Source organism: Papio anubis, chromosome 14 (genome assembly GCF_008728515.1).
Source record: "Papio anubis isolate 15944 chromosome 14, Panubis1.0, whole genome shotgun sequence".
Classification (NCBI taxonomy): Eukaryota; Metazoa; Chordata; class Mammalia; order Primates; family Cercopithecidae; genus Papio; species Papio anubis.
Genome location: NC_044989.1, coordinates 105,222,268 through 105,246,879, shown reverse-complemented (window position 1 = coordinate 105,246,879; position 24,612 = coordinate 105,222,268). Strand labels below are relative to the sequence as shown.

The 24,612-nt window shown below is 52.4% G+C and overlaps 2 protein-coding genes and 1 non-coding gene across 4 annotated transcripts; 1 reads left to right on the top strand and 2 right to left on the bottom strand.

Moving 5' to 3' along the window:
- The first annotated feature begins 807 nt into the window (after positions 1-807).
- Positions 808-3,334, top strand: LOC101007148 (cytochrome c oxidase subunit 5B, mitochondrial). The gene is made up of 4 exons (XM_003909001.5): positions 808-1,331; positions 2,227-2,300; positions 2,480-2,579; positions 3,136-3,334. The coding sequence occupies exons 1-4, from the start codon at positions 1,070-1,072 to the stop codon at positions 3,246-3,248; spliced, it is 549 nt and encodes a 182-aa protein (XP_003909050.1). The 5' UTR covers positions 808-1,069; the 3' UTR covers positions 3,249-3,334.
- Positions 3,335-12,428: 9,094 nt separating this feature from the next.
- Positions 12,429-20,549, bottom strand: ACTR1B (actin related protein 1B). Of its 2 annotated transcripts, none has more exons than XM_003909002.5 (11): positions 20,280-20,549; positions 18,328-18,392; positions 17,014-17,089; positions 15,823-15,948; positions 15,347-15,471; positions 14,892-15,108; positions 14,689-14,781; positions 14,408-14,582; positions 13,919-13,980; positions 13,625-13,665; positions 12,429-13,433 (listed from the first exon to the last, which is right to left on the bottom strand). In XM_003909002.5, exons 1-11 carry the CDS (start codon positions 20,325-20,327, stop codon positions 13,331-13,333), a joined length of 1,131 nt encoding a protein of 376 aa, XP_003909051.1. In that variant the 5' UTR covers positions 20,328-20,549; the 3' UTR covers positions 12,429-13,330. The 2 variants fall into 2 exon arrangements, with proteins under 2 accessions (XP_003909051.1, XP_017803242.1); XM_017947753.3 differs by lacking the exon at positions 20,280-20,549 and adding an exon at positions 19,279-19,408 and having other exon boundaries at positions 12,438-13,433.
- Positions 20,550-21,036: 487 nt separating this feature from the next.
- On the bottom strand, positions 21,037-21,177 carry LOC116270474. The gene has a single exon (XR_004178501.1). It is a non-coding gene; the product is annotated as a U4 spliceosomal RNA (small nuclear RNA).
- Positions 21,178-24,612: the final 3,435 nt, after the last annotated feature.

The window sequence follows — 24,612 nt, the reverse complement described above, 5'->3', positions numbered from 1 at the left end:
ATCATCTTTAAAAAATTTTGGCCTTAGAATACAGGTTTTTTTTTTTTAATTGGTGGAGGGGGCACCCAGGAAGACCAGACGTGCTCCTGTGAAGCAATGCTCCACCACCTCCTTTTGAAAATATCATAGCCTGCATGAGACAGGTGGGAGCACCTGAGCCTTCAATTCTCCCCAAGTTGCCTCCAGTGGATCTCACTGGGCCAGGAGAAGCCCTATAAACTGGTTTTGCATATTTTATACAAGAAGTAAATTTACTAAAATTCCTGGACCCTACTATATACCAGACTTCTGCTCATTGAAGATTCAATGATGAGCATAATTCCCACTGGAACGGGATTTTTCTATCTGGTAGGGAAACTCAGATACCGCATGCAGCCGGCCTGTCACAGGGCTATACTGACTAAAGCTCACCCCAAGAAATTTGCACATCTTAGCCTGGCGGCAACGGCAAGCTATGGACGGGCGACGTTTTCCGTTTCAAACAAGGAACTCCAGTCACAGCAGGCTCTGACTCCATTTCCTATTATCAATTCCCCTTCCTGCTCCTCCTCCCTTGGGAGCCTCGAAAAAGAGTGGCCACTTCTTCCACATCACCAGGGCCTTGGTCCTGGTAGGGGGTCCCGCCCCCGGCCCTGTTCTCCTCCCCAGGCCGGGAGCTCCGCGCCTCCCACACACAGTACAACTCTAAATAACAGGAAAGTGGGCCAGGACTGCAGGTAGGTCCCATCCAATGCGACACGCTCGCGACGGCTCACTCCCTGCCACGAGAACCAGCCCTGCCACTGACCAGCCTAGTAAGGAACGCAGCGATCTTTAGGAGCCCACTTCTAAATTCAAATCATTTGGGTTTCACTAAGTCTCCTGACAGACGGGGACTTCATGACTTCCATCAGCAGCCTCCACGTTTGCAGAACACGGACTACCGGGCCACACACGTAGGAACTCCAGTGTGATGCAGCCGCTGAGCTCCAGGGACCAAAACGACTTTCCCACCTCCCGGCTTTACTAAAGAGCAAACCCGCCCCCAAGCCTCAGCAGCTGCGCGGTGCAGGAAGAGGCCGAGCTAGGCATGCGCAGTTTCCGTCCCCGCCACCGTCGTGAGAGTGGGCGGGCTCGAGGGCTGGGCGGAAGCGGAAAGCTGAACGGGAGGAGAAAGAAGCCCGCCCCCGGAAGTTCCTCCTGTCTCCGCAGCTTGTTCCCGGAACTGCTGCTGCTAGTCGAGGACGCGATGGCTTCAAGGTTACTTCGCGGAGCTGGAGCGCTGGCCGCGCAGGCCCTGAGGGTTCGCGGCCCCAGTGGCGTGGCTGCGGTGCGCTCCATGGCAACTGGAGGTACTCGGCTCGCCGGGCGTGCCAGGGACCAGACTGTTGCCCTCCCAGGGTAGTCCCAGGGCGGCCAAGCGGGGCTTGCCGTGCAGCTTCTCGAGGTCCCAGTGGCCGCTTACGGCCCCGAGTGCCTCAGGTTCTGCAGGCATCTCCCTGTAATTCTGGACCGCTGCTCCTGCCGCCCCCAGAACTGACTCCGCTGCGAAAGTATCCTAAACAGAGGTGCCGGGTGACCTTGGGAGGGACTGGGACTGCCACCGGGATGGGGAGGGGTCCGGCCGCCTTTCAAACCTGCGCCTACCTCAAGCCGAGTGGGTTCTACGTGCCTTTAGACAAATGTCGACAAATTGGCCTCGGTGGTTGGAGAAAGAGAAGCTCCTAGGCCAGGCGCGATGGCTCACAACTGTAATCCCAGCACTTTGGGAGGCTGAGGCTGGCAGATCACCTGAGGTCAGGAGTTCAAGACCAGCCTGGCCAACATGGTGAAACCCTGTCTTTACTAAAAATACAAAAATTAGCCGGGCGTGGTGGCGCGCGCCTGTAATCCCAGCTACTCGGGAGGCTGAGGCAGGAGAATCGCTTAAACCCGGGAGGCGGAGGTTCCAGTGAGCCAACGTCGCGCCATTGCACTCCAGCCTGGGAAACAAGAGCAAAACTCCGTCTCAAAAAAAAAAAGAAAAAGAAAACAAAAACAAAACTTCCCCCAGTGCTGTTGCTTGTGTGGATCGATCGAGACTTGGTGATTCTTGGGGGACCATGGATATGAGTAGCCTTTAGGAGCTTGTGAGCCCACTAAAACTTATACAGAAGTTTCAGGGCGACATTTTCCTTGATCATTTCTGTTTGTAATTTTTCTGTGAGTCACTTCGGTCAGCGTCGTAATTCACGTATCTTCTTTTAGGTGGTATTCCCACCGATGACGAGCAGGCGACTGGGTTGGAGAGGGAGGTCATGCTGGCTGCAAGGAAGGGACTGGTAAGGAGAAACTCCCTTCTGTGTCTTCTGTGGAACTTATATGGCCTTGGATGTGTTCATAGTAGTCTCCTCTCTCGGAATATTTGATCCAGGAAACTTGGCTTGTAGGAACAGTCCCCTGAGCTTCTGAAAGGTAGGGCTTATTTGGCATAATGGTTCAATTCTTGTTTTTTTTCCAGGACCCATACAATATACTGGCCCCAAAGGGAACTTCAGGCACCAAGGAAGACCCTAATTTAGTTCCCTCCGTCACCAACAAGAGAATAGTGGGCTGCATCTGTAAGTACCTCACCTCTATTTTTTATCCACTTGCTTAATATATCCTACAATACAGGAGTCTATAAGCTGCCTCAGATCTTCAGTGTGTGAGTGCATGTTGGTAAGTTTCTGTCAGGGTCTTGACCCTCTCAAGCCTCATTATGCCTGATAGTTCATCCTTACTGGAAAGAAGCGCGGCACAGCAGTAAGATTGGCTCACTGGGATTGCGGCATGAAGGAGTACCCACCCAGCAAATGTTTATTGTTGTACTGCTTCTATGCCAGGCATCATTTTAGACACTAGGAATACCTACCAGAACGGACCCTGCTTTGCATTCTGCATAGGCAAGGGAATTGTTAGAATTTACAGTGACCCTAATACAAGGTCATTTTACTCATAGGTGAACTCAGAGCCTCAATTTCTTCAGCTGAAGAATGAGAGGAGGGCTTGAACTGATCTCTTAAGATGTCAACCATAGGCTGCTTGTGTATCAGAGTTGTCTGAGGAAAAGAAATTCATGTTGAAAGCCTGCCTTTTTAGGCTAGATGACCCTCAACCACCTTTTTTCCCTTTTAGGTGAAGAGGACAATACCAGCGTCATCTGGTTTTGGCTGCATGAAGGCGAGGCCCAGCGATGCCCCCGCTGTGGAGCCCATTACAGGCTGGTGCCCCACCGGCTGGCACACTGAGCGCCTGTACTAAGTTACTCAAAATGTGCTGTAAAGTTTCTTCTTTCCAGTAAAGACTAGCTGTTGCATTGGCTCCTTCTCCCATAGATGGCTGGTCTTACTTCTTTCCTGTATTCTTTGGGAGTCAGGGAATATTCTTATTTTGGGATTAGCTATCTGTTAATACTAGCTTGTCATCCACTTAGTGAAAGTGTGTAACCAGTGTATAGTGCTTAGATTAATAATAAGAACAGACTGACAACCCGTAATGCAATGAATGAGACCACCTAGTATGACAGAAGGGGGCGGGCTGAGGAGTCAGACTGACTGAACTTAAAATATTGGCTCCATCATTTGGCTCTATCCCTGTGGACATGTTCTCAGGGGTCAAGTACAACTACAAAAAGGTAAATACCTTGTGAGGTGCTTAATATGTAAAGAGCTGAGTGGATAGTAGGGCCTCACAGTATCATCATAGAGACAGGGTGGCCTTGTGAAGAGAGTTTTGGGGATTTTGAAGTCTTGAGGGACCCAGGTGCAAAGTAAGAATTCATGGGGAGGCCAGGTGCGGTGGCTCAAGCCTGTAATCCCAGTACTTTGGGAGGCCGAGACGGGTGGATCACAAGGTCAGGAGATCGAGACCATCCTGGCTAACACGGTGAAACCCCGTCTCTACTAAAAAATACAAAAAACTAGCCGGGCGAGGTGGCGGGCGCCTATAGTCCCAGCTACTCAGGAGGCTGAGGCAGGAGAATGGCGTGAACCCAGGAGGCAGAGCTTGCAGTGAGCTGATACCCGGCCACTGCACTCCAGCCTGGGCGACAGAGCGAGACTCCCCCTCCCCAAAAAAAAAAAAAAAAAAAAAGATTTCATGGGGACACCAGCAGCAAAATTCAGAATATGGAATGATTTCAGAAATCACTGACCATGTTTCTTCAAATAAATTGGAAGGAGTCGGGGGAAAGGTAGGGAGATCACGTGGAGAAACAGATAACGGAGATACCAGTCAGCAGCGTGCACGCCTTGTTTAGATCTGGATTTGGAAACAATTATAAAGGAAAAAAAGTTGAGAAGAATTTGAACTCTGGACATTTGGTATGTAGACATTTACTATACTTTCAGGTATTTATGTAGTGGTTTTTGTTTTTGTTTTTTTTCATGCTTGAGATACGCATGGGAATAAGGGAGGGGAGAAATTCCGAAAAAGCCCACTTCAGCTACTTCATACCTGTGACACCTTGGGACAAGTTAAAATCTCAAAAACCTCATATCTACAAAATAGAAATACCTTTTCATTTTGTGTGGAGATTAGCCAGAGGTGGCTTCAGTTACTATCTTCACAAAATTGGTCCAAACTAGGTATTTCAGTGGGAGCTGATAGTCAGAGAAAAGCCCCTTCCCCTCATCTTGCCCATCCTGAAGGCGTAGTCAAAGCTATTACTTCCATCCTTGTTCATGACCTGTTTCCAGGAAATGCCCATGCACTGACGTGCCATTTGAGACCCTTTCCTCTGGGAAGGGGAGCTGTCAGATAACCCCCTGTGAGATCTAACCCCTACACGCCCATGAGATTAGTCTGCTGTCACTAAGCCTGTGTGGCTGGCCTGCCTTTCCCTGTCCACATCTCTTCCAACTCAAACCCTGCTGAGGGGGACTTTTGACTCCCCACATCATTAATCCAATCTGTTTTCTCCCTCCCTCATCTCCAAGTCTTTGCTTTTCTTTTTAAAAATTTGACCAATTTACTTGTAAAGAAAAATGGGCTGGGCATGGCGGCTCATGCCTGTAACCCCGACACTTTGGGGGACTGAGGTGGAAGGACCACTTGAACCCAGGAGGTCGAGGCTTCAGTGAGCCATGACCGTGCCACTGCACTCCAGCCTGGGTAACAAAGCGAGACCCTGTCTCAAACCAAAAAAAACAAGCAGAAAGAAAAATCTCCAGTACATTTGCAGACAGTGGCAGGCAGAATAATGATCCCCCAAAGATGTCCACATCATAAATCCCTAGAATCTGAATATGTTAGGTCACATAGCAAGAAGGAGTAGAGACTGCAGATGGAATTCAGGTTGTTAATCAGCTGATCTTAGAATAGTTACTCCCAGATTATCCAGGTGGATCCAAAAAGCACAGAAGCGGCAGAAGAGAGTCAGAGACGTGACTCAGAATGGTCGGAGAAATGCAATGTTGGTGGCTCTGAAGATGGAGGAAGGGGCCCACGAGTCAAGGAAGGCAAATAACCTCTAAAAGCTGGGAAGGGCAAGGAAGTGATACTCGAGTCTTCAGAAAGGAGCGCAGCCCAGCTGACACTTTGACTTCAGCCTAGTGAGACCCACAGTAGACTTGGGAACAGTAAGATAATAAACTGTGTTATTTTAAGCCACTAAGTTTGTGAGAATTTTCTATGGCACCAGTAGGAAAAGAATACACAGATGAATAAATCCAATCCCTGAGTCAGTGAGTCTCATATTTAGCACACTTTAGAATCACCTGGGGATCTTTTACAACTCCCAGTACCCAGGCCACACCCAGACATTGGCTTAGGACCCAAGCATAAAAAGTGTAAAGTTCCACAGGTGCTTCCGACAGCAAGGCTGAGAACTGCTTCAAGCTAACCATATGGAGTAGCTCGCTGCCTTGCCTCATGGTAACTGGGAGCCCTAGTGGTAGGGGGCAAATAATGTTCCCCACTAGGAGGACAAAACATTGGCTTTTGGGCAGAAGAGGGCTCCATCTGAACCTCTGGCCACTTAGCAGCTTAAACTGGATGCCATCTCCACTCACCAAGGAAGAATATAGGCCCTTTTTTTTTTTTGAGACGGAGTCTCGCTCTGTTGCCCAGGCTGGAGTGCAGTGGCTGGATATCAGCTCACTGCAAGCTCCGCCTCCCGGGTTTACGCCATTCTCCTGCCTCAGCCTCCCTAGTAGCTGGGACTACAGGTGCCTGCCACCTCGCCCGGCTAGTTTTTTTGTATTTTTTAGTAGAGACGGGGTCTCGCCGTGTTAGCCAGGATGGTCTCAATCTCATGACCTCGTGATCCGCCCGCCTTGGCCTCCCAAAGTGCTGGGATTACAGGCTTGAGCCACTGCACCCAGCCAGGTCTCACTCTTAAGTGTATTAAACTGTCTCCAAGTACACAATGAAGAACTTTTTCCCAAGGCCATTTGAAAGTAAGGTGCTCTGATGCCCCATCACACGCTTGTGTATTTCTTACGAAGACATTCTCTTAATACCCACAACATGACCATCAAAATCAGGAAAGTATGATTTGTATATTTCTACCATCTGATCTTCAGACTCATTCAAGTTTTGCTAAAAGTTCCAATAATGTCTTCTATAGCAAAAGGACTCCGCTCAGAATCACGCACTGCCCTTAGTTGTTCCATCTGGAACAGTGCCTGTCTTTCCTTGACTATCCCGACTTTGACACTTTGAGAATTATACCAACAACTTGGGTTTGTCTGTTTCACACTGGATTCAGGTTACACATCATGGGCAAGGGATGCTGCACCCTTCCTGGGAGGCACGTGATGCCGACTTCCACTGCTGAGGAGGTTCACTTCCGTCACTCGATGAAGCTAATGTCTCAAACTTCTCCACTGTGAAGTTGCTCTTTATTATTATTATTATTTTTTTTTTTTTTTTTTTTTTGAGATGGAGTCTCGCTCTGTCGCCCAGGCTGGAGTGCTGTGGCCGGATCTCAGCTCACTGCAAGCTCCGCCTCCCGGGTTCACGCCATTCTCCTGCCTCAGCCTCCCGTGCAGCTGGGACTACAGGCACCTGCCACCTCGCCTGGCTAGTTTTTTTGTATTTTTTTAGTGGAGACGGGGTTTCACCGTGTTAGCCAGGATGGTCTCGATCTCTTGACCTCGTGATCTGCCCGTCTCAGCCTCCCAAAATGCTGGGATTACAGGCTTGAGCTCTTTATTATCTTATGAGGCAGTAACTTTCAACTTATCAGTATGGATTCATGCTTTCTTATTTTATTCAGTGGACTATAATCCATGGCTATCATTATTTATATTTTGGTGTTTAATTTGTTCCAAATTTGGCCAGTGGGAACCTCTTCAAGCTGGCTCCTGTGGCCTTTTGACATGCCCCTATCATTCTTTGAGCATTTCGTTTTTTGTTTTTTGTTTTTGAGACAGAGTCTCGCTCTGTCACCCAGGCTGAAGTGCAGTAGCACAATCTCAGCTCACTGCAAGCTCTACCTCCTAGGTTCACGCCATTCTCCTGCCTCAGCCTCCCGAGTAGCTGGGACTACAGGCGCCACCACCATGCCCGGCGAATTTTTTGTATTTTTAGTAGAGACAGGGTTTCACCGTGTTAGCCAGGATGGTCTCGATCTCCTGACCTCGTGATCTGCCTGCCTCGGCCTCCCAAAGTGTTGGGATTACAGGCATGAGCCACCGCGCGCAGCCTCTTTGAGCATTTCTTTTTATTTTCTAGAATAAAATGTTCCAGGCTCATCTTCCAGGCTGTGAATAAACCCGTGAGGAAGTTGCTATTATTACCATCCCCATAATAGATACGGGGAAGCCTCGGGACAGCTCTGGAATACACAGCTAGCAATTTCTTCTGGCAAGATTGTGAACCTAGACCATAGCTCCAGACCCTGAGCTCTTTTTCCCCCGCCCCCAACTTTTACATTTTTATTTATTTTTGAAACAGGGTTTCTGTCACCCAGGCTGGAGTGCAGTGGTGTGTTCATAGCTCACTGCAACCTTGAAATTCTGGGCTCAAACAATCCTGCTGCCTCAGCCTCCCAAAGTGCTGGGATTACAGGCATGCACCACCACACCCAGCCCAATTTTCTATTTTAAAATAATTTTAGACTTAGAGAAAAATTGCAAAAAATAGTACAGAGTTCCTACTTACCCTTCACTCAGTTTTCCTTAATGTTAACATCTGGCACTACCATAGCATAATTATTGAAACCAGGAAATTAACACTGAGGCAGTACTATGGACTAACCAGCAGACCCTTTCGGGATTTTGCTGGCTTTCCTGGTAAGGTCTTTTTTCCAACCCCAGGATCTCACATTGCGCTTGTCTCACATTTCCTTGTCCCCATGACCTGCCACTTGTGAACAAGACAACTCTCTCTTCATTTGTAGACTGCCCTCAGTTTGGGTTTGCCTGCTGCTTGCTCCTGGTTAGACTGAGGTGTTGCGAGAATACCACAGGCAAAATCAGGCCCCTTTTAGTGCATCATCAAGAGACAATGACTTATGGCCAGTCCTGGTGGCTCACGCCTGTAATCCCAGCACTTTTGGAGGCTGAGTCAGGCAGATAACTTAAGGTCAGGAGTTCAAGACCAGCTTGGCCAACATGGTGAAACCCCGTCTCTACTAAAAATACAAAAATTAGCCAGGTTCGGTGGCGAGCGCCTATAATCCCGGATACTCGGGAGGCTGAGGCAGGAGGACCGCTTGAGCCCAGGAGGTGGAGGTTGCAGTGAGCTGAGATCTCACCACTGCGCTCCAGTCTGGGCAACAGAGAGAGAGTCCATCTCAAAAAGCCAAGAAAAAAGAGACAATGACTTATGGCCAGGCTCAGTGACTCATGCCTGTAATCCCAGTGCTTTGGGAGGCTGAGGCAGGCAGTGTACTTGAAGCCAGGAGTTCAAGACTCACCAGGGCAATACAGTGAGACCCCTACTCTCTCCAGAAAGTAAGAACTAGTGGGGTGTGGTGGTGCCTGCCTGTAGCCCCAGCAACTTGGAGGCTGAGGCAGGAGGATCCCTCGAGCCCAGGAGATGGAGGCCGCAGTGAGCCGTGATCATGCCACCACATTCCACTCCAGCCTCCTCAACAGAGTGAGATCCTGTCTCTAAAAAAAACCGAAAAAGACAATGACTTATTACTGGAGATGTATACTCTGATTATTTGGTTGAGGTAGTATCAACGTTTCTCCACCATAAAGTTACTATTTCTCCTTTTGTAATTAGTAAGTATCTTGTAGAGGGATAGAGACAACACAAATGTCTTTACTTTTGCCCGCTGATTTTTGTCTCCATTCTTACCTGCAAAAACGATCACTGTGGTGTTTCCTCAATGGTGACTTTCTTTTTCCACAATTCCTTTGACAGCAACTGGAGTTCTACCATAAGTGAGAGCCGTCCCTTCTTCCCCATGTATACATTTATTCAGTTACTTATTTGCATGAGTATGACTCACATATTTTATGCCATGGCTTATCATCCGTTACAGATTTGAGCATTGGGTGCTCCTTCTAATTGGTTCTTGTGTCCTTTAGACAAGCCCGTCCCTTTTTCACTTCCTTACTTTATGGTACCACGGAATATTCCAAGCTCATCTATTATTTTCCCTGTTCCAGGGAATTGTCCCAGGGGAAATGTAATGTCCCCTACTAGGAGGACCAAACCTTTGCTCTTGGGTGGAAGTGGCTTCTATCTGAGCTTAGCTTAGAAAATGGAGCCCATCGGCCGGGTGCGGTGGCTCATGCCTGTAATCCCAGCACTTTGGGAGGCCAAGGTGGGTGGATCGTGAGGTCTGGAGATCGAGACCATCCTGGCTAACACGGTGAAACGCCGTCTCCACTAAAAAAAAAAAAAAAAAAAAAAAAAAAAAATTAGCCGGGCATGGTGGCGGCCACCTGTAGTCCCAGCTACTCGGGAAGCTGAGGCAGGAGAATGGTGTGAACCTGGGAGGCAGAGCTTGCAGTGAGCAGAGATCGCGCCACTGCTGAGAGCGCACCACTGCACTCCAGCCTGGGAAAACAGAGCGAGAAGATTCCATCCCCTGCCAAAAAAAAAAAAAAGAAAATGGAGCCCATCGGCTGCGTGCAGTGGCTCACGCCTGTAACCCCGTAATCCCAGCACTTTGGGAGGCTGAGGCGGGTGGATCACGAGGTCAGGAGATAGAGACCATCCTGGCTAACATGGTGAAACCCCATCTCTACTAAAAATACAAAAAAAAAAATTAGCCAGGCGAGGTGGTGGGTGCCTGTAGTCCCAGCTACTCGGGAGGCTGAGCCAGAATGCTATGAACCCAGGAGGCGGAGCTGGTAGTGAGCCGGGATGGCGCCACTGCACTCCAGCCTGGGTGACAGAGCGAGACTCCGTCTCAAAAAAAAAAAAAAAAAAAAAAGAGGAAAATGGAGCCCATCTTCCCTCACCAAGAAAGAACATAAGTCTCACACTAATGGTATTAAACTATTTACAAGTACAGAATAAAGAACTTTTTCCTAGCATGGCATTTAGAAACCAAGATCTGGACACTGTATGTGCTCATAGCTATTGTAGTGTCACTGCTTCCAGACCTTCCCAGCAGACAGGGCTAGGAAATGCATGTATATGTTCTAATGCTGGCTGTCACACACAGATGTGTTTATTTCAGTATCTATCTGTATGTATATTAAAACCATGAGTTCATACTACTTCCAACTCTAATCCAACACAGGCTTCATTCCAGCTGTACTACCTTCCTCCTCTGTAGCTTTTTCCAACAGTGAGAAGCTGGCAGAGTCTGAGCACTTTAACCTGCCAGAAGAGGGGGTACAGAGGATGGCTTTGCCTTAAAGGACAAGATTTTGACAGGCACAAGCGAAGGTCATTCCCATGGAGAGAACAGCATGCCTGGAGGCTAGCAGGCAAAGGATATGAGGGGTAAGCCTAAAACAGGGAAGGAACAGGTCTCAAGGGGGCTGAGTCAAACACAACATGTGGCTCACGAAGGTGGTTTTACCAACATCACATCAATTGTTTCACGTCACCAGGCAGTGGAGAACCACTTGACACTTTGGAGTAGGAGGTGTCAGAACCAAGATTATCTGGGCTTTAGGTCCAGGAGCAAATGGATTGGGTGGGCAGGGAACGAAGCTGTGGTCATAAGCTACAGTGGCAGTGGCTGTACTGGAAAAGAAAAGACCGATGGGAAAAGTACCACACGAGAACCACACCACCTGGTGACTGTGTGGGAGAGACAGGGAAGGTGTCGACGGATAAGGCTCCAACCTGGGAGGTGGGGAACCAGTGGTGCCAACAGAGCCCTGTGGGAAGAACTGGTCTGGAGGGCACCCTAACGTGGAGTTCTCCGTGCAAATTCTGCTCTGAGGGCCAGTGCAAGCGTAATTGCCCTGTGACCACAAAGCCTCACAAACAGCCTTGGCAGACAGGCCTCAGTACTCTCTCCACTCTTACCTCATCTCCTCGGTCCTGGGCCCTCCCTTGGCCCCCACAAACCCCAACCGACTACAACACACTGCTCTGGTCACCATCCTTCTATCGCTGGCCACCCATCTCCTAGGACACAGCTAACAATCCTCCACGTACCAGCTTAACCCACCTTTTTGGTTCATCTCACACAATGGCCACAGACCAGTGACCCTTCCCTGCTGACTGGGCATTGGGTCTCTGCCTTCCTCTCTAGCCCCACTGGTCCCAGGTGCCTTTTTTTTTTTTTTTATACGGAGTCCTGCTCTGTCGCCCAGGCTCACTGCAAGCTCCGCCTCTGGGGTTCACGCCATTTTCCTGCCTCAGCCTCCCATGTAGCTGGGACTACAGGTGCCTGCCTCCATGCCCGGCTAATTTTTTTTGTATTTTTTAGTAGAGACAGGATTTCACTGTATTAGCCAGGATGGTCTCAATCTCCTGACCTTGTGATCCACCTGCCTCGGCCTCCCAAAGTGCTGGGATGACAGGCGTGAGCCACGGTGCCCGGCCAAGTCCCAGGTGCTTCTTTGGGCTCTCACATCTGCTTGGAATGACTGCCCCTCCCTGGCTAACCTCTGGGCCCTTGCAAGTCAGCCTGCCCCACCTGTTGGACTAGACGCCTATTGCCTCGGCTCCGCCAACTCTTACTAAAATGGCCCATCTCTCTTACTCCCCTGACCTGCGTATTTGTTAGGGCAAGGATATAACTTGTTGACCACTGGCCCCAAAGACACGGTACCATCCTGGACACACTGTAGATGCTTAAACACTTAAGAAAGGCAGCCTGGTTCTGCTTCCCTTGGTGGACTGCAGCAGGGGAGGTGACAGGTGAGGGAAATATGCTCCAGGGTGAGAGCCCGGCCTCCTGAGGCCTCTCATGCCACGTTGCCCGGCCAACCACTGAAACCCTCACGCTGCTGAGCTAGAGCCAGTGCCATGCTGCATTTGCTCTGGTCCTTTCTCTGAAAGTCCCCAGGGATGGAAGAGCAAAGAACAGCACAGACAGCCACAAGAAAACAGCCACACACTGGGCCTTGTCCATAATTATTACTACAATGATTTACAAAAGTTTTTTTCAGGCAACTGTGTTAAATTATTGTACATATCTGACAGAGGGAGGTGGGGCCCTGGCCACAGCAAAAGTGACGACCTCTTTCTTGGGTGAGGTGAGAGAAGAAAATGTCCCCCACCCCCTTTTAGGTCTGACTCCTTATTAAGTGGCTTCCCTTCAATAAATGATGAGTATCAACCCTTTCCCGCCCAGGGTGCCAAGGGTAGAGGGAGGAGCAAGTCGATGAAGTGCTCCGAGGGGAGAGTGCAGCAGCTCCAGCCACCTTGCAACCTCTTCCCTGGCTCCGAAGGGCCTGACCCTGGGCTGCACCCCCTGGCTGGGGACGGAAGACCATTCAGTACTGAGCCCTCCACCAGGGCATCTACCCAGGAAGACAGGACAGAGTGTGGAAGGGGCTGTGCCACCCTGTCGGGTCACGAACAGGAGGTGGCAATGGACGTGCTGACACACCAGCAGGAGCTGCTGGACGCCCCTCCAGCCCACTCCCCAAACTGGCTACACAGGCATTCAGGCATTCTGGCCCTGGAGCTCGGGGAGGCAGCCCTGAGAGTCAGAGCAGGGAACCACAGGCCTAGCTGGCCCTGCCGGGGGAGATACCCAGAACAGCCCGACGTGGCACTCAATTCCCACGCGCCAGCTCAAGGCTCCTGTCCATGCAGCTCAATGTTACTCATATGTGCGTGTCGTGTGTGTGTAGAGGGGAAGGCTGCAGGGGGGCACTGTCGTGCCGCCCACCCAGGGGTTCAGGGCATGCAGGGGACCCTAAGCCAAGTATGCGAGCCCAGACCAAAAAGGGTTAAAGGCTCTGGCTGCCCTCCCTCCCCCTCTCCCAATGTGCCCCGCCCTCCTCGGGCACTAGAAGGTTTTGCGATGAATAGCACGGGAGCCATCCTCTTCATACTCCTTTTTGGACACCCACATCTTCTTAAAAGTGTCCAGCGAAGCCAGGATGGAGCCGCTGTGGGGATGGAGGGATAGTGTTGCTGTGGACCTGTCGGGGAGCCAGCCACCTTCCTGGGCGCTCAGAGTTCCGTTTCCCTAATTTGGGAGGGAGATCCACCCACCTCCACCTGGCCTGGGCCAACCCCGGGAGGAGCATCCAGGGTAAGGTGGTCTCTTCCCAGCGCCCTCCCCTGAGCCCCGCCTCACCCAATCCACGTGGAGTACAGCCGTTCCTGCGGGGCTGAGATCTAGAGGGAGGAAGTGGCCACGTCACTGTGGGTCCCCACCCAGAAGCCATCCTCCCAGCCTTGGGGTCACCTCCCCAGGTCCTGAAGCCTGACAGCAAAGGCATCAGCTGGGGAGTGGTAGCAGGGGCCCTGGGAGGAGCAGGGCTGGGTGGACGCGAGCCAGTGAGCAGGTCTAGAGGCAGCACCCACCCTTCCTCCCCATGCTGAGGCTGCCGGCGCCCCAGCGCCCCAGGGGGAGTCTCTGTAACCTCACCTTGATTTTGACATCCTTTGGAGCAAGCTTCTTCACTTCACTGAGTAATCGGTCTCCGAAGCCTGTGAACACAAAGCTGGTTGAGCCTGGGGTCTATACCCGGCCTCCACGCTGCTAGCTCCCACACCCAACCTTCAGGGCCCCCAGCTACTGCTGGCCTTCTATCAGCAGCTCTTCCCAGGATGAAGGGCAAGGCTGAGAAATGATCCAGCCCCATGGCTGCCTGTGGGCCCTGCATCCTCGCAGAGGCAGCGTGAGATGAAGCCACACGGGCTCCCTGCTCAACACTCACAATACACTTTAGAGCTTGTGTAAACTTCTCTTCTATTCAGAGTAAACAAAATTTAATTTTAAATCTTGGTCTGTTAAAAAAAACTTGTTCACTGAGCACCACCAAAAAGCCAACAGAAAATGGCTCTGGGCGGAGGTGCACTCGCTGAAGGTCCAGCTGCCCTCGCCTCACCACCACCAACTCCCGGGCCACAGTACCTTTGAAAAGCGTGGAGCCACCCGAGAGCACGATGTTGGCGAACAGTGTCCGGCGCAGGTCCATGTCGGACTTGTGTATGGCGAAGGCCAGCACCTCATGGAGCCCCTCACTCTCATCCCCTACAAGGTCCGGCTGGAACAGCAGCTCGGGGGCCCGGAATCGGGCAGGCCCCACCTTAAGTGGACAAGATTGAGGCAGACAAGCTTCCCGGAGAAGCTGGGCACCCCTTCCCCCAGGCTGGGCATTGGCTGCCACTCCAGTGCCAGGCCCGGCCACTTACATCGAGCGTGCTGCCGTCTGGCAACGTGTACTGCACCTTCTCCGTCTCCAGAGCCTCATCCTTCTGCGGGTTGATGGACAGGTAGCAGGCTCGCTGCGGGGGCGGGGACACAGCCCTCAGAAGGCTGCACCTGGGACACCCGTGCCTTGGTGCCACCCTTTCCTCACCCCAGGTCGTGTCCACACCCTCTTGCCCCTCGTCACCTCTTTGATTGTCCGGACAACCTCAAACTCAGCCGAGGTATGGAAGTCAACCCCTTCCTTGCGCAGCAGGAGTCGGAGGTAGCGGGAGACGTCGCGGCCGGCAATGTCCACCCGCATGATGGAGTGAGGCATGGCAAAGCCCTCATAGATGGGCACGGCGTGAGTGACCCCGTCCCCCGAGTCTAGAACCACTCCTGTCGTGCGTCCCGTTGCGTACCTGTCACCAGGTCAGCATCCCCTCACCTCAGCCACTGAGGCACGGGGACCTCCTCACCCAGGGAAGGAACCCTGGCACATCTGCATTATCTAGTCGGAACAAAGGGCACGAGGGACTCCCTAGAGGAAGAGTCATCAAGGGGCTGTTTTTCCAGGGAAGTCAGACCCTGGTCATGGTGAGCAGGAGGGCGGCACAGGGAGGACGGGACTCAGGGAGGCCAGGCTGAGGGGGCACTCACAGACTGAGCACAGCCTGCATGGAGATGAACAGCGCCGGCACGTTGAAGGTCTCAAAGAACACCTCTGCCGCCTTCTCCCGGTTCTTACTTGGGTTGAGCGGGGCCTCCGTGAGGAGCACAGGATGCTGCGAGGGTGGGACGGTTGTAGGCATGCAAGGAGGCAACTTGCAAGGCCCTAAAAGGCTCTTTCCAGAGAGCCACACCCACCCGCTGGCGCACAGGCGGCTCAGCCTCCTACCCCTCCTGAGGGCACCATCCCTTTATCTGCTGGCAGTTACTCTTCCGGAGACCCGGCTCTCTTTGGAAGATTCTGCCTAGCAGCCACGGGGCATGCATGCGCACCCAGACACGCACGGAAAGGCAGCAGGCCCTCCAGAAATGCAGAGGGGAAATGTGGGAGCCCGGCGAGGAGGGACGCGGAGGAGAGGGGCACAGCCAGGAGAATGCGGAGCATGCGGAAGGGGCAGCTGTCACACCTCCTCTGAGAAGGTCTGCAGCTGGTCCTTCGAGTAGACGTACTGCCAGATGCGTTCCATGTCATTCCAGTCTCGCACCACGCCGTGCTCCATGGGGTAGCGGATGGTCAGCAGCCCCCGGTGCTCCTGGCGGGGTGGGAAGAGGGTGTGGCACCCGACCCTTGCTCACTGGCTGCTTTCCACCCTCCTGGAAGCTGCCCCTCACCTGCCCTGACCAGAACTACCCCTGCCCACTGGGTGTCCCAGGGTCTGTGGCGGGTCCTGAACTCAGCATGGGTTCACTTGCCTAATAGCTTCTTAGGCTCTCAGAGCCCAGCTAGCTTCGGCTGGGGGGATCGGAGAGGGTGGCAGCATATCCCCCAACATCTGCAGACCCTCTTCTTCCCCGTTCCCGCTGCCGGCACGTCCCCCACATTCTCCTCACACTCTGCCAGTGCCGGCGCCTTGCAGCCGCCCAACATGGCCCCTCCGGGGCCACCTGTGCACCCTGACCTGTGCCTCTTCCCCCAGCCCTTTGGCCGGTCCTCACCAGTCCCCTGCATGCACTGATGTGCTGCTTCCACCTGCCCTTCCATGTCCCCCTAGGCATGGCCCTTCTCACCGAGCTCAGCTTCTCACTTAGCTCCTCTCACCACCTCGGCTCCTATGGACCCCACCTGCGAGACCCCCACCTCCGCACCTCCAGCTCAGGCCTCCCCTTTCTGGGCCCAGAACCAGGCATGCCCCACGCCCCGGCAATGCTCCTCAGGCGCCTAAACTGCCCTTGGCCAAGCTCAGCTTCCTGTTCTCCCCACACCCACACACGCTCTCCTGAGGGTCTGATCAGGCCGTGCAGTCCCCTGGTGGGGCACCCCGGCTACAGTGTGAGAGGAGGCCCCACGGCCTCATTAGAACACACATCAAGTGTGTGATTCTGACTCTTGTATCACTTTTTAATTGGTTCTTGGTTCTGTAGCTTTCAAATAGCTTCTAAAAGACAGGACACGATGAGCTCTACCCATGCTCCCCAGAAGAGGAACCGTGGCCCCATCTCAGGGCAAGGTGCCCCTGCACAGCACTTCCCAGCCGGAGCCTGGAGGAGGTGCCCGGGAGGTCACCAGCAGAGGCTCAAGAACACGGGTCTCTCACATATGCCATGCCCCTGCAACTGAGGACCCCACACCCAGGGAAAGGCAGGCTCCTCGGTGTTACCTCTGCTTTTGGTCCGATGAAGAGGTCCCCCTCCAGGGCTCCAGCCATCACCCGCATGTGCTTGGGCCGCCCGACACTGTGAGGACAGATAACGTCAGCAAGGAGGGCAGGGGGCATGGTGGAGCTTGTGTCCAGAAAAAGTGAAATCCAACCACAGCTGCCCAGAGGGTACTGGCCTCCGAACACCAGGATGTGGCTGGGGGAGCACAGGTTGGAACTGGGGCCTATAGGGTTTGGGGCTAGAGAGGGGGCCTAGGCAGGATGAGAAGCTTAGGGTCGGAAGGCATGGTCAGCACAGACAGTTGCGTGTCTGAGCACCAGAACCCAGTCCTCCATGGCCCAGCCCTTGTAGAGGGTCAGCTTCCTGCAGCCACAGTGACTCGGCCCACGCTCCTGACTTCGGTGGGGCAGGGCTGCTGTCACCATCCACAGACTGAGGGAGGACAGTCCCAGGAAGCTGGGTGGGGGCTCCCTTGTGCACCCTGCTCTCACTCAGTCAATGCCACCCTACCCCACCACCAGGGTTTCGGGATCAGAGATTCACTTCTTGGAAACTGTAGGATCTGATGATCTACCACTAAAGGCAAAGGAACCTCTAATTATACCCACGCAGTCAGAAAGGAATGCTGAAGCTTGACAGGGAGCACCACGCTAGCTCTGTCCAAGACCAGGCCGGGCTCCGGCTACCCTGCCACCTGGGGGGATCTAGGACCCCCTGCTGCCTCCTGCCTTTCGGCCACTCATTCCCAAGCCTCCAGGAAGACGTGCTCCTGAGGGCAACTTTCCCAATAGGCTCGCGGCGGGTGCGAGGGGCACCCCAGGCTCTCTGGGTTTGCAATTCTCTCTTACTCCCGCCTCCACCAGTACCACACGGGGCAAAGGATCCCCTCTTAACTGAAACAAGACATTTTCTAGAGTCTGCAAACAAGTCCAGCAGAAAACCCCTTCAGGGAGGAAAGGGTGGCTGTGCATCTAATTCCTCACTCCTCCTGATCTGCGTTTAGGGCTCCCCTTGGACGTGTCTCCCTTTATTCTTGCTGCTGCTACCACACCCCATCCCCAGGGAAATACTGGCTGCTTTTCCTCCTTGCTGGCTCAACAAGACCAAACTGAGAGACTCCAAAGACAAAGAGGAACCCTAGAACGCTTAGTCTTGTTCTTTCAGTGCTCTCTCAAGAGTGTCAACCTCACAAATTTGGTGTTTTCCATACAGGTCAGGGCAAAAATTGTCTTCAAAGAGTGCTGTGACAGAAGGCTAACGTTCTCACACAAGATAAACAGAAGGACTGAGGCTGCTGCCCGAGCCACACTTACTAGTTTGGGAAACAGTATTTGGGAATCTGGTCTCCTGCAAAGCCGGCTTTAATCACCCCCGAACCCTGCAAGGAAAAACAAAGTTTAACGGCCCATGTGCACCACCAGATGAAGCCAGTCCCCTGCAATGGAGACGGCTGGCTGCCCTGTCAAGGCAGGCCAAGGAGGAAGCCAGGGACCCTGCCAGGATCATTTACAAGTACATCAATGGTTCAAGACTGGGAGCAATTTTGTATCCTCCTGCCCTGGCAACATTTGGCAATGTCGGGCAGCTGGGGAGAAGGGACATGCAGTGGGGGATGCTATTAGCATCTAGTGGGCAGAGGCCAGGGATGCTGCTAAACATCCTACAATGCACAAGTGAGCCTGCACTACCAACAATGAGCTAGCCCAAAATGTCAATAATACAGAGAGAAACCATGAAGGGCACCTTCCTCTGCACACCTCATGGTCGGCTCCAGCAGGAGGATTCCATAGCACATGCTACTCCCAAAAGCTAGAAGAAACCCCTCTGCATGGGTTTTTTTTTTTTTTTTTTTTCAACAGCTTCCCTCTCCCCCAAGAATCCAGAAGGCATGGAACATGGACCACCTACAGGACCTGCTGGAGAAGACCAACGGGTGCATGGGATGACTGGCAGCTCCCCTCATGTGGTTTCCCCAGAGACTACTAGGAGAACCTGCTCCTATCGCTGCCCCCACCTGGCAGCTGGACTTAAGGATCCCCCAAAGAACGGGGCAATTAGAAACCTCCCACCCAGCGAAGGGGCCAGCTTCTCAACGCAGCTCCACCGCTCTTCATCGCAACCCTCTGAGTCTGCAGCAGAAACAAACATCTCCAAGTTACAGAGGAGAGGCTGGAATCTCCAAGGGGCCTAGTGGTAGCCCTTTGAACTTAGAAGCCTGTTGATTAGCCCATACGAGTTATTTGCACATCAAGAAAGGAGGTAACCTGCTCCTTTCTGCAGCGTCCCGCTGGTGTGCTGTCGCCAAGCTCAGTGCTAGCCTCCTCATTAAACACCCTCTGCTGTGACTCAGGAAGCCCACGTGGGTACTCCAGAACAGCCAGCCATTCAGGGACCCCACGGGGTCATGTGGGAGGGAGACAGATCCCAGAAAGAGCAGAAGTGAGTCATTACCAAAAACTCCAAGGCCCGCACACCAGACGCAGACACCCAGCTAGGGGCAGACTCAAAGATCCCAGCCCTTATCTTCTCCCCGTATCACAGCTCCGAGGCCAGAAATCTTCCTACGGTAGCTGAAAGCAAGCCGAGCCCCACTGCCGAAGGCCAAAACCACAGGACGCCTGACATCTTTCCTCTGAGGCTTCCAAATGATCACCCCAAATAGCTTGCTGATACTGGGAAGAGTGGCCATGAACTCTCCATTGCCCTGCTGGCTTTGAAATGTTTGCCCAGCACAGGGAGCATTTAAGGAGAAAGTCAAAGTAGCCAAGAGGCAAACCAGATGGTGGTGGACATGTGGGTGACAGAGTATCCTGCATTTGTTGCCTCGGGGTGCAGCCCCAAAGATGAAGCCAGCAGTGTGCAAAGGACAAATGCCACCCCACCTCCGCCAGGCAGCCAGAGCCAGGGCCGAAGGACGGGGAAAGGGACTGGGGTTGAAATCTGCCCAGGGACCGCACTCTCAGCTGAGAAGGGTCCGGGGCGCGTCCCCTCCCGGCTGTCACTCAAGCTCTCCTGAACTTCCCCGCCCGGCTCGGGGAGGGGTCGGGGAAGGGGCTCTGCAACGCGGGCAAGGGGGCTCGCCCCATGGCCGGCCTTACAGGGCCAAGTGGGCGCGCGCCCCCGGAGCGACGCCAGCAGCCCGGCGGCGGCGACGGCCAAGCAGTGAGCGGAGCACGCGCCGAGGCGGGCGGGGGTCTCTCCCTGCGCCGCCGCGTGCGCCCCCGGGGGCGGGGCGCCCGCCCTCCCCCTGGCTGCCGGGCCTCACGTTGTCGATGACCACGGGCTGGTTGGCGATGATGTCGTAGGACTCCATGGCCGGGCCACGCCGGCCCTGCCCAGCAGGCGGGCTGCAGGAGGGACCGGAGGGCGGGCGGGCGGGCGGGCGGGAGGGAGGACCGGGACAGCTGCGGTTCCCGACGCGGCGCCGCGCCCCTCCCTCCCCGAGCGTGCAGCCTACGCGAGCCCCGCGGGGCTTCCTGGAGGGCGGGCCCCGCGGCCAATCACCGCTCCCACCTGGTCCGATTGACAGCAGGCGCCCGGGGCCGCCAGCGCGCAGGGGGCGGGGCCTCCGGAGGCTGGCCAGCCAATTGAGGTCATCCGGAAAAAAGTGGTCGCGGTGTTGCCAAGGTAGGCTGCGCAGCGTGGGGGATGATGTCATGGCTCCGTCTTAAAGGAGACGCGGGCGGCAGAAAGTGGAGCTGGGCTGGTGTGCGGGCGCGGCCGGAGTCAGTGGAGCTGCAAAAATTCACCGGTCCAGGAAGACGTCTTTTCCGCGTCCCAGCACCTCGGGCCACGCTCCTTCCTGAGAGCGCCCTCTCCAAGGATGCTGGCCCTGGATATTTCGCCCAAAGTATTTATGTTTTCTTTTTTTCTAGATAAAGTGTCTTGTTCTGTCGCCCAAGCTGGAAACCTTGGGCTCAAGCGATCCTCCCGCGCCAGCCAATAAGGGTGGACTACAGGCGCGCACCGCTGCCCTCAACTTATTTATCTACCTATTTATTTATTTATTTTTACTGAAATAGGCTCCGTAGAGACTGTTAAAGATTGTCAATGCCGACTATATTGCAAGTCGTCACGGTGGGGTATTGGGAAAAGGTTTCAATTAGCAATAATCGTGCTTCGCATAAACCTCATTGGCCACCTTACGGCCACCACGCAACGCTAGCTAATTAAAACAATTTTTTTTTTTTTTTTGAGACGAGATCTCGTTATGTTGCCCGGGCTAGTCTCCTAGAAATTAAGCAATCCTCCCGCTTAGGCCTTCCAAAGCGTTGGGATTACAGGCGTCAGCCACTGCGCACGACCCCATAATATTTCCTCGTTGAGCACTAAAGAAAAGATCCTTTTCCTCATAAAAATCACAGTTTCGTGGTATTTTGGTCCTGGCATTTCTTGAGCACCTGCTCTGCGCCTGCGGAGCACTTCTGCCCACTTTACATAGGTTATATTAAATCCTTAAAACAATATCAGGTAGTTGTCTTATTACTCCCATTTTTCAGTCAAAGTCTTCACACTTTGGTAACCTACCCAAAATTATTGGGCGGGGAATTGGCATGCAGGTAGCCCCCTGCGCGCACTGGATTCAGCTGCTTCAAGAGTGCAAGGTACTTGAGTTCTACATTTGTTTACCAAACGGATCCATAGTTATTTCCCTGTAGAGATACCTCTCCCAATGGGTTGTGAACTTAAAATCTGTAAAATTGAAGCACAGTGTTATATGGAAATGTGCAGAAATCACAAGTGTGCATGTACATTTCAATGACTGATTAAAATGTGGACACACTTGTATAACCACCGCTGAGTTCAAGAAACAACATTGTTGCTGGAAGAGGGGTCCCGATCCAGACCCCAAGGGCGGGTTATTGGATCTTGCCCAGAAGAAATTCAAGGCAAGTTGCAGAGTACAGTGAGAAGTGATTATTTATTGAAAGCTACTCAGTTACAGAGTAGGCCATCCTCAGAAAGCAAGAGGGGGAACACACCCTCTTTATTTTATTTTGTCTTTTTTTTTTTTGCCTGTGTCTCGCCCTGTTGCCCAAGCTGGAGTGCAGTTGCCTGATCTCAGCTCACTGCAGCCTCCACCTCCCTGAGAGCTGGGATTAAGCAGGCGTGAGCCACCTCGCCACCCTTTATTTTAAACTCTTCTTATATAGGGATCTTACCTCTGTAAAAACTAAGCTATGTCTATATGAGGGTGGGCTGACAGAGCACTGCCACTTTTTGATTTTAAAAGAAAGTTATCCTGCATTTTAATAATGCATAAATACATCAAAGCATGACTTCTCTCTCTCTCTCTATATATATATATATATATATATATTTTTTTTTTGAGACAGGGTTCCCACTCCTGCCCAAGTTGTTTGATTCAGCCACTGTAGCTCCACTTCCCAGTCTGCTATCCAACAGCCTCACAGCCTCCCCGAGTAGCTGGGACCTCACAGGTAAAAATTCCACCATGCCCAGCCAATTTTTTTGTAGTTTTAGTGCAGAGACTGGTTTTGCTATGTTGCCTCCAGGCTGGTCTCAAAACTCCTGAGCTCTCGAGTGAGTCCACCCCACTCTTTGACTCCCAAAGTGCTGGGATTACAGGCGGGAGCGAAGAATTTTGTGTAACTATAACTATCTTAAATCATATATTGTTAGGCAATATTGAGCATCTTGGACATTTTGTTGTCGTAGGGAGCTTGTCTTTGCAGGCATTACTAAACTGTTGCTTTAGCCATAGCATCTTATTGGCCATTGTGGACTGGGTGGTTGAAACAGCTCATAGTTTTAAGATGGAGTTGGGGGCCGCACAGTGGCTCAGTCTGTAATCCCAGCAATTTGGGAGACTTGAGAAGGGTGCAGATCGCTAGGCTAGGAGATCGAGACCTTATCCCATGCACCACAGTGAAACCCTGTTCCACAAACACAAGAAGGCTGTGCAGTGGCATGATTCTAGTCCCAGCTACTCAGGGAGGCTGGGGTAGGAGACCGCTGAACCCAGGAGGGCGGAGGTTGCAGTGAGCCGAGATCGCCAGCCACTGGGTTTGGCGACAGAGTGAGACTGCCTCAAAAAAAAAAAAAAAAAGATAGATGGGATGGGCGGTAGCTCATGCCTGTAATCCCAGCACTTGTGATCAAGGGAAGGGTGGATTGCTTGAGCTCCAGAATTTGAGACCAGCCTGGACATGGCAAAACCCTGTCTTTATTGCAATTGTTTGCAGCAGAAAGAATGCATTCAGTCCCAGTTACCCAGAGAGGCTGAGGTGGGGAAGTTGGCTTGAGCCTGGGAGATGGAGGCTGCAGAGCCCAGATCACACTATTAGATTCTCCAGCTTCGGGGTGACAGAGCCAGACTATATTCAAAAAGAAGAAGCGAAGATGCAGCGATTTTAAAATGGTGTCACCCTGTCTCCTAGTTTCTTTGCTTTTTTTTTTTTTTTTTTTGGAGGCGGAGTCTCTGCCTGTCACCCAGGCTGGAGTGCAGTGGCCAGATCTCGCTCACTGCAAGCTCCTTCATCTCCGGTTCACCATTCTGCCTCAGCCTCCGAAGTAGCTGGACACAGGCTCCTCGCCACCCTCACCCGCTAGTTTTTGTAATTTTAGGTAGAGACGGGTTTCACTGCAGCAATGGGATGGTCTCATCTCCCACCTCGTGATCCGCCCTGCCTCTCTCGGGCCTCCCAAAGTGCTGGGATTACAGGCTTGAGCCACCGCGCCCGGCCCGGCTTCTGTTTTCTTAACAGTGGGAACAGCCACCCATCAGCTCCTACCCCTTGGTCTCTGACCTGTTCCTCCTCCGAGGTGACCTCTGTCCTTAATTTTGAAAACATATTAGTGTTGCCCATATCTGAACTTTATGCAGATGAAATCATCGGTATGTATTCATTTGCATCTAGTGTTTATACATTCATAAAATCGATCACTGTGTAGCCATTAAAAATAATGAGAGCGTGCTATATAATTTCATATGAGACATGCCAGGACACATTGCTCAGTAAAAGCAAAGAGAAAGCAGACACCGAGCATAGACTGTTATATGCATGAGTGTCTCTGAACAGTATATGAGGCACTTTCAGGCGTCTTTTTTTTATTATTTATTTTTATTGAGACAGTCTTTCTCTGTTGCCCAGGCTGGAGTGCAATGGCCCAATCTCAGTTCACTGCAAGCTCCGCCTCCCGGGTTCACGCCATTCTGCTGCCTCAGCCTCCTGAGTAGCTGGGACTACAGGCACCCACCACCATGCCCGGCTAATTTTTTGTATTTTTAGTAGAGACAGAGTTTCACCATGTTAGCCAGGATGGTCTCGATCTCCTGACCTTGTGATCCGCCCACCTCGGCCTCCCACAGTGCTGGGACTACAGGCATCCGCCACCACACCCAGCTAATTTTTTGTATTTTTAGTAGAGATGGGGTTTTACTGTGTTAGCCAGGATGGTCTCGATCTCCTGACCTCAAGTGATCTGCCCGCCTCGGCCTGCCAAAGTGCTGGGATTACAGGCGTGAGCCACCGCACCCGGCCTGAAGATGATTGTCTTATAACAACCTATGTAACCCTTTTCATTTTTCCTTTAAAAAATGTCTTCCTTTACCTCGTGGAGCACATCCATTCCCA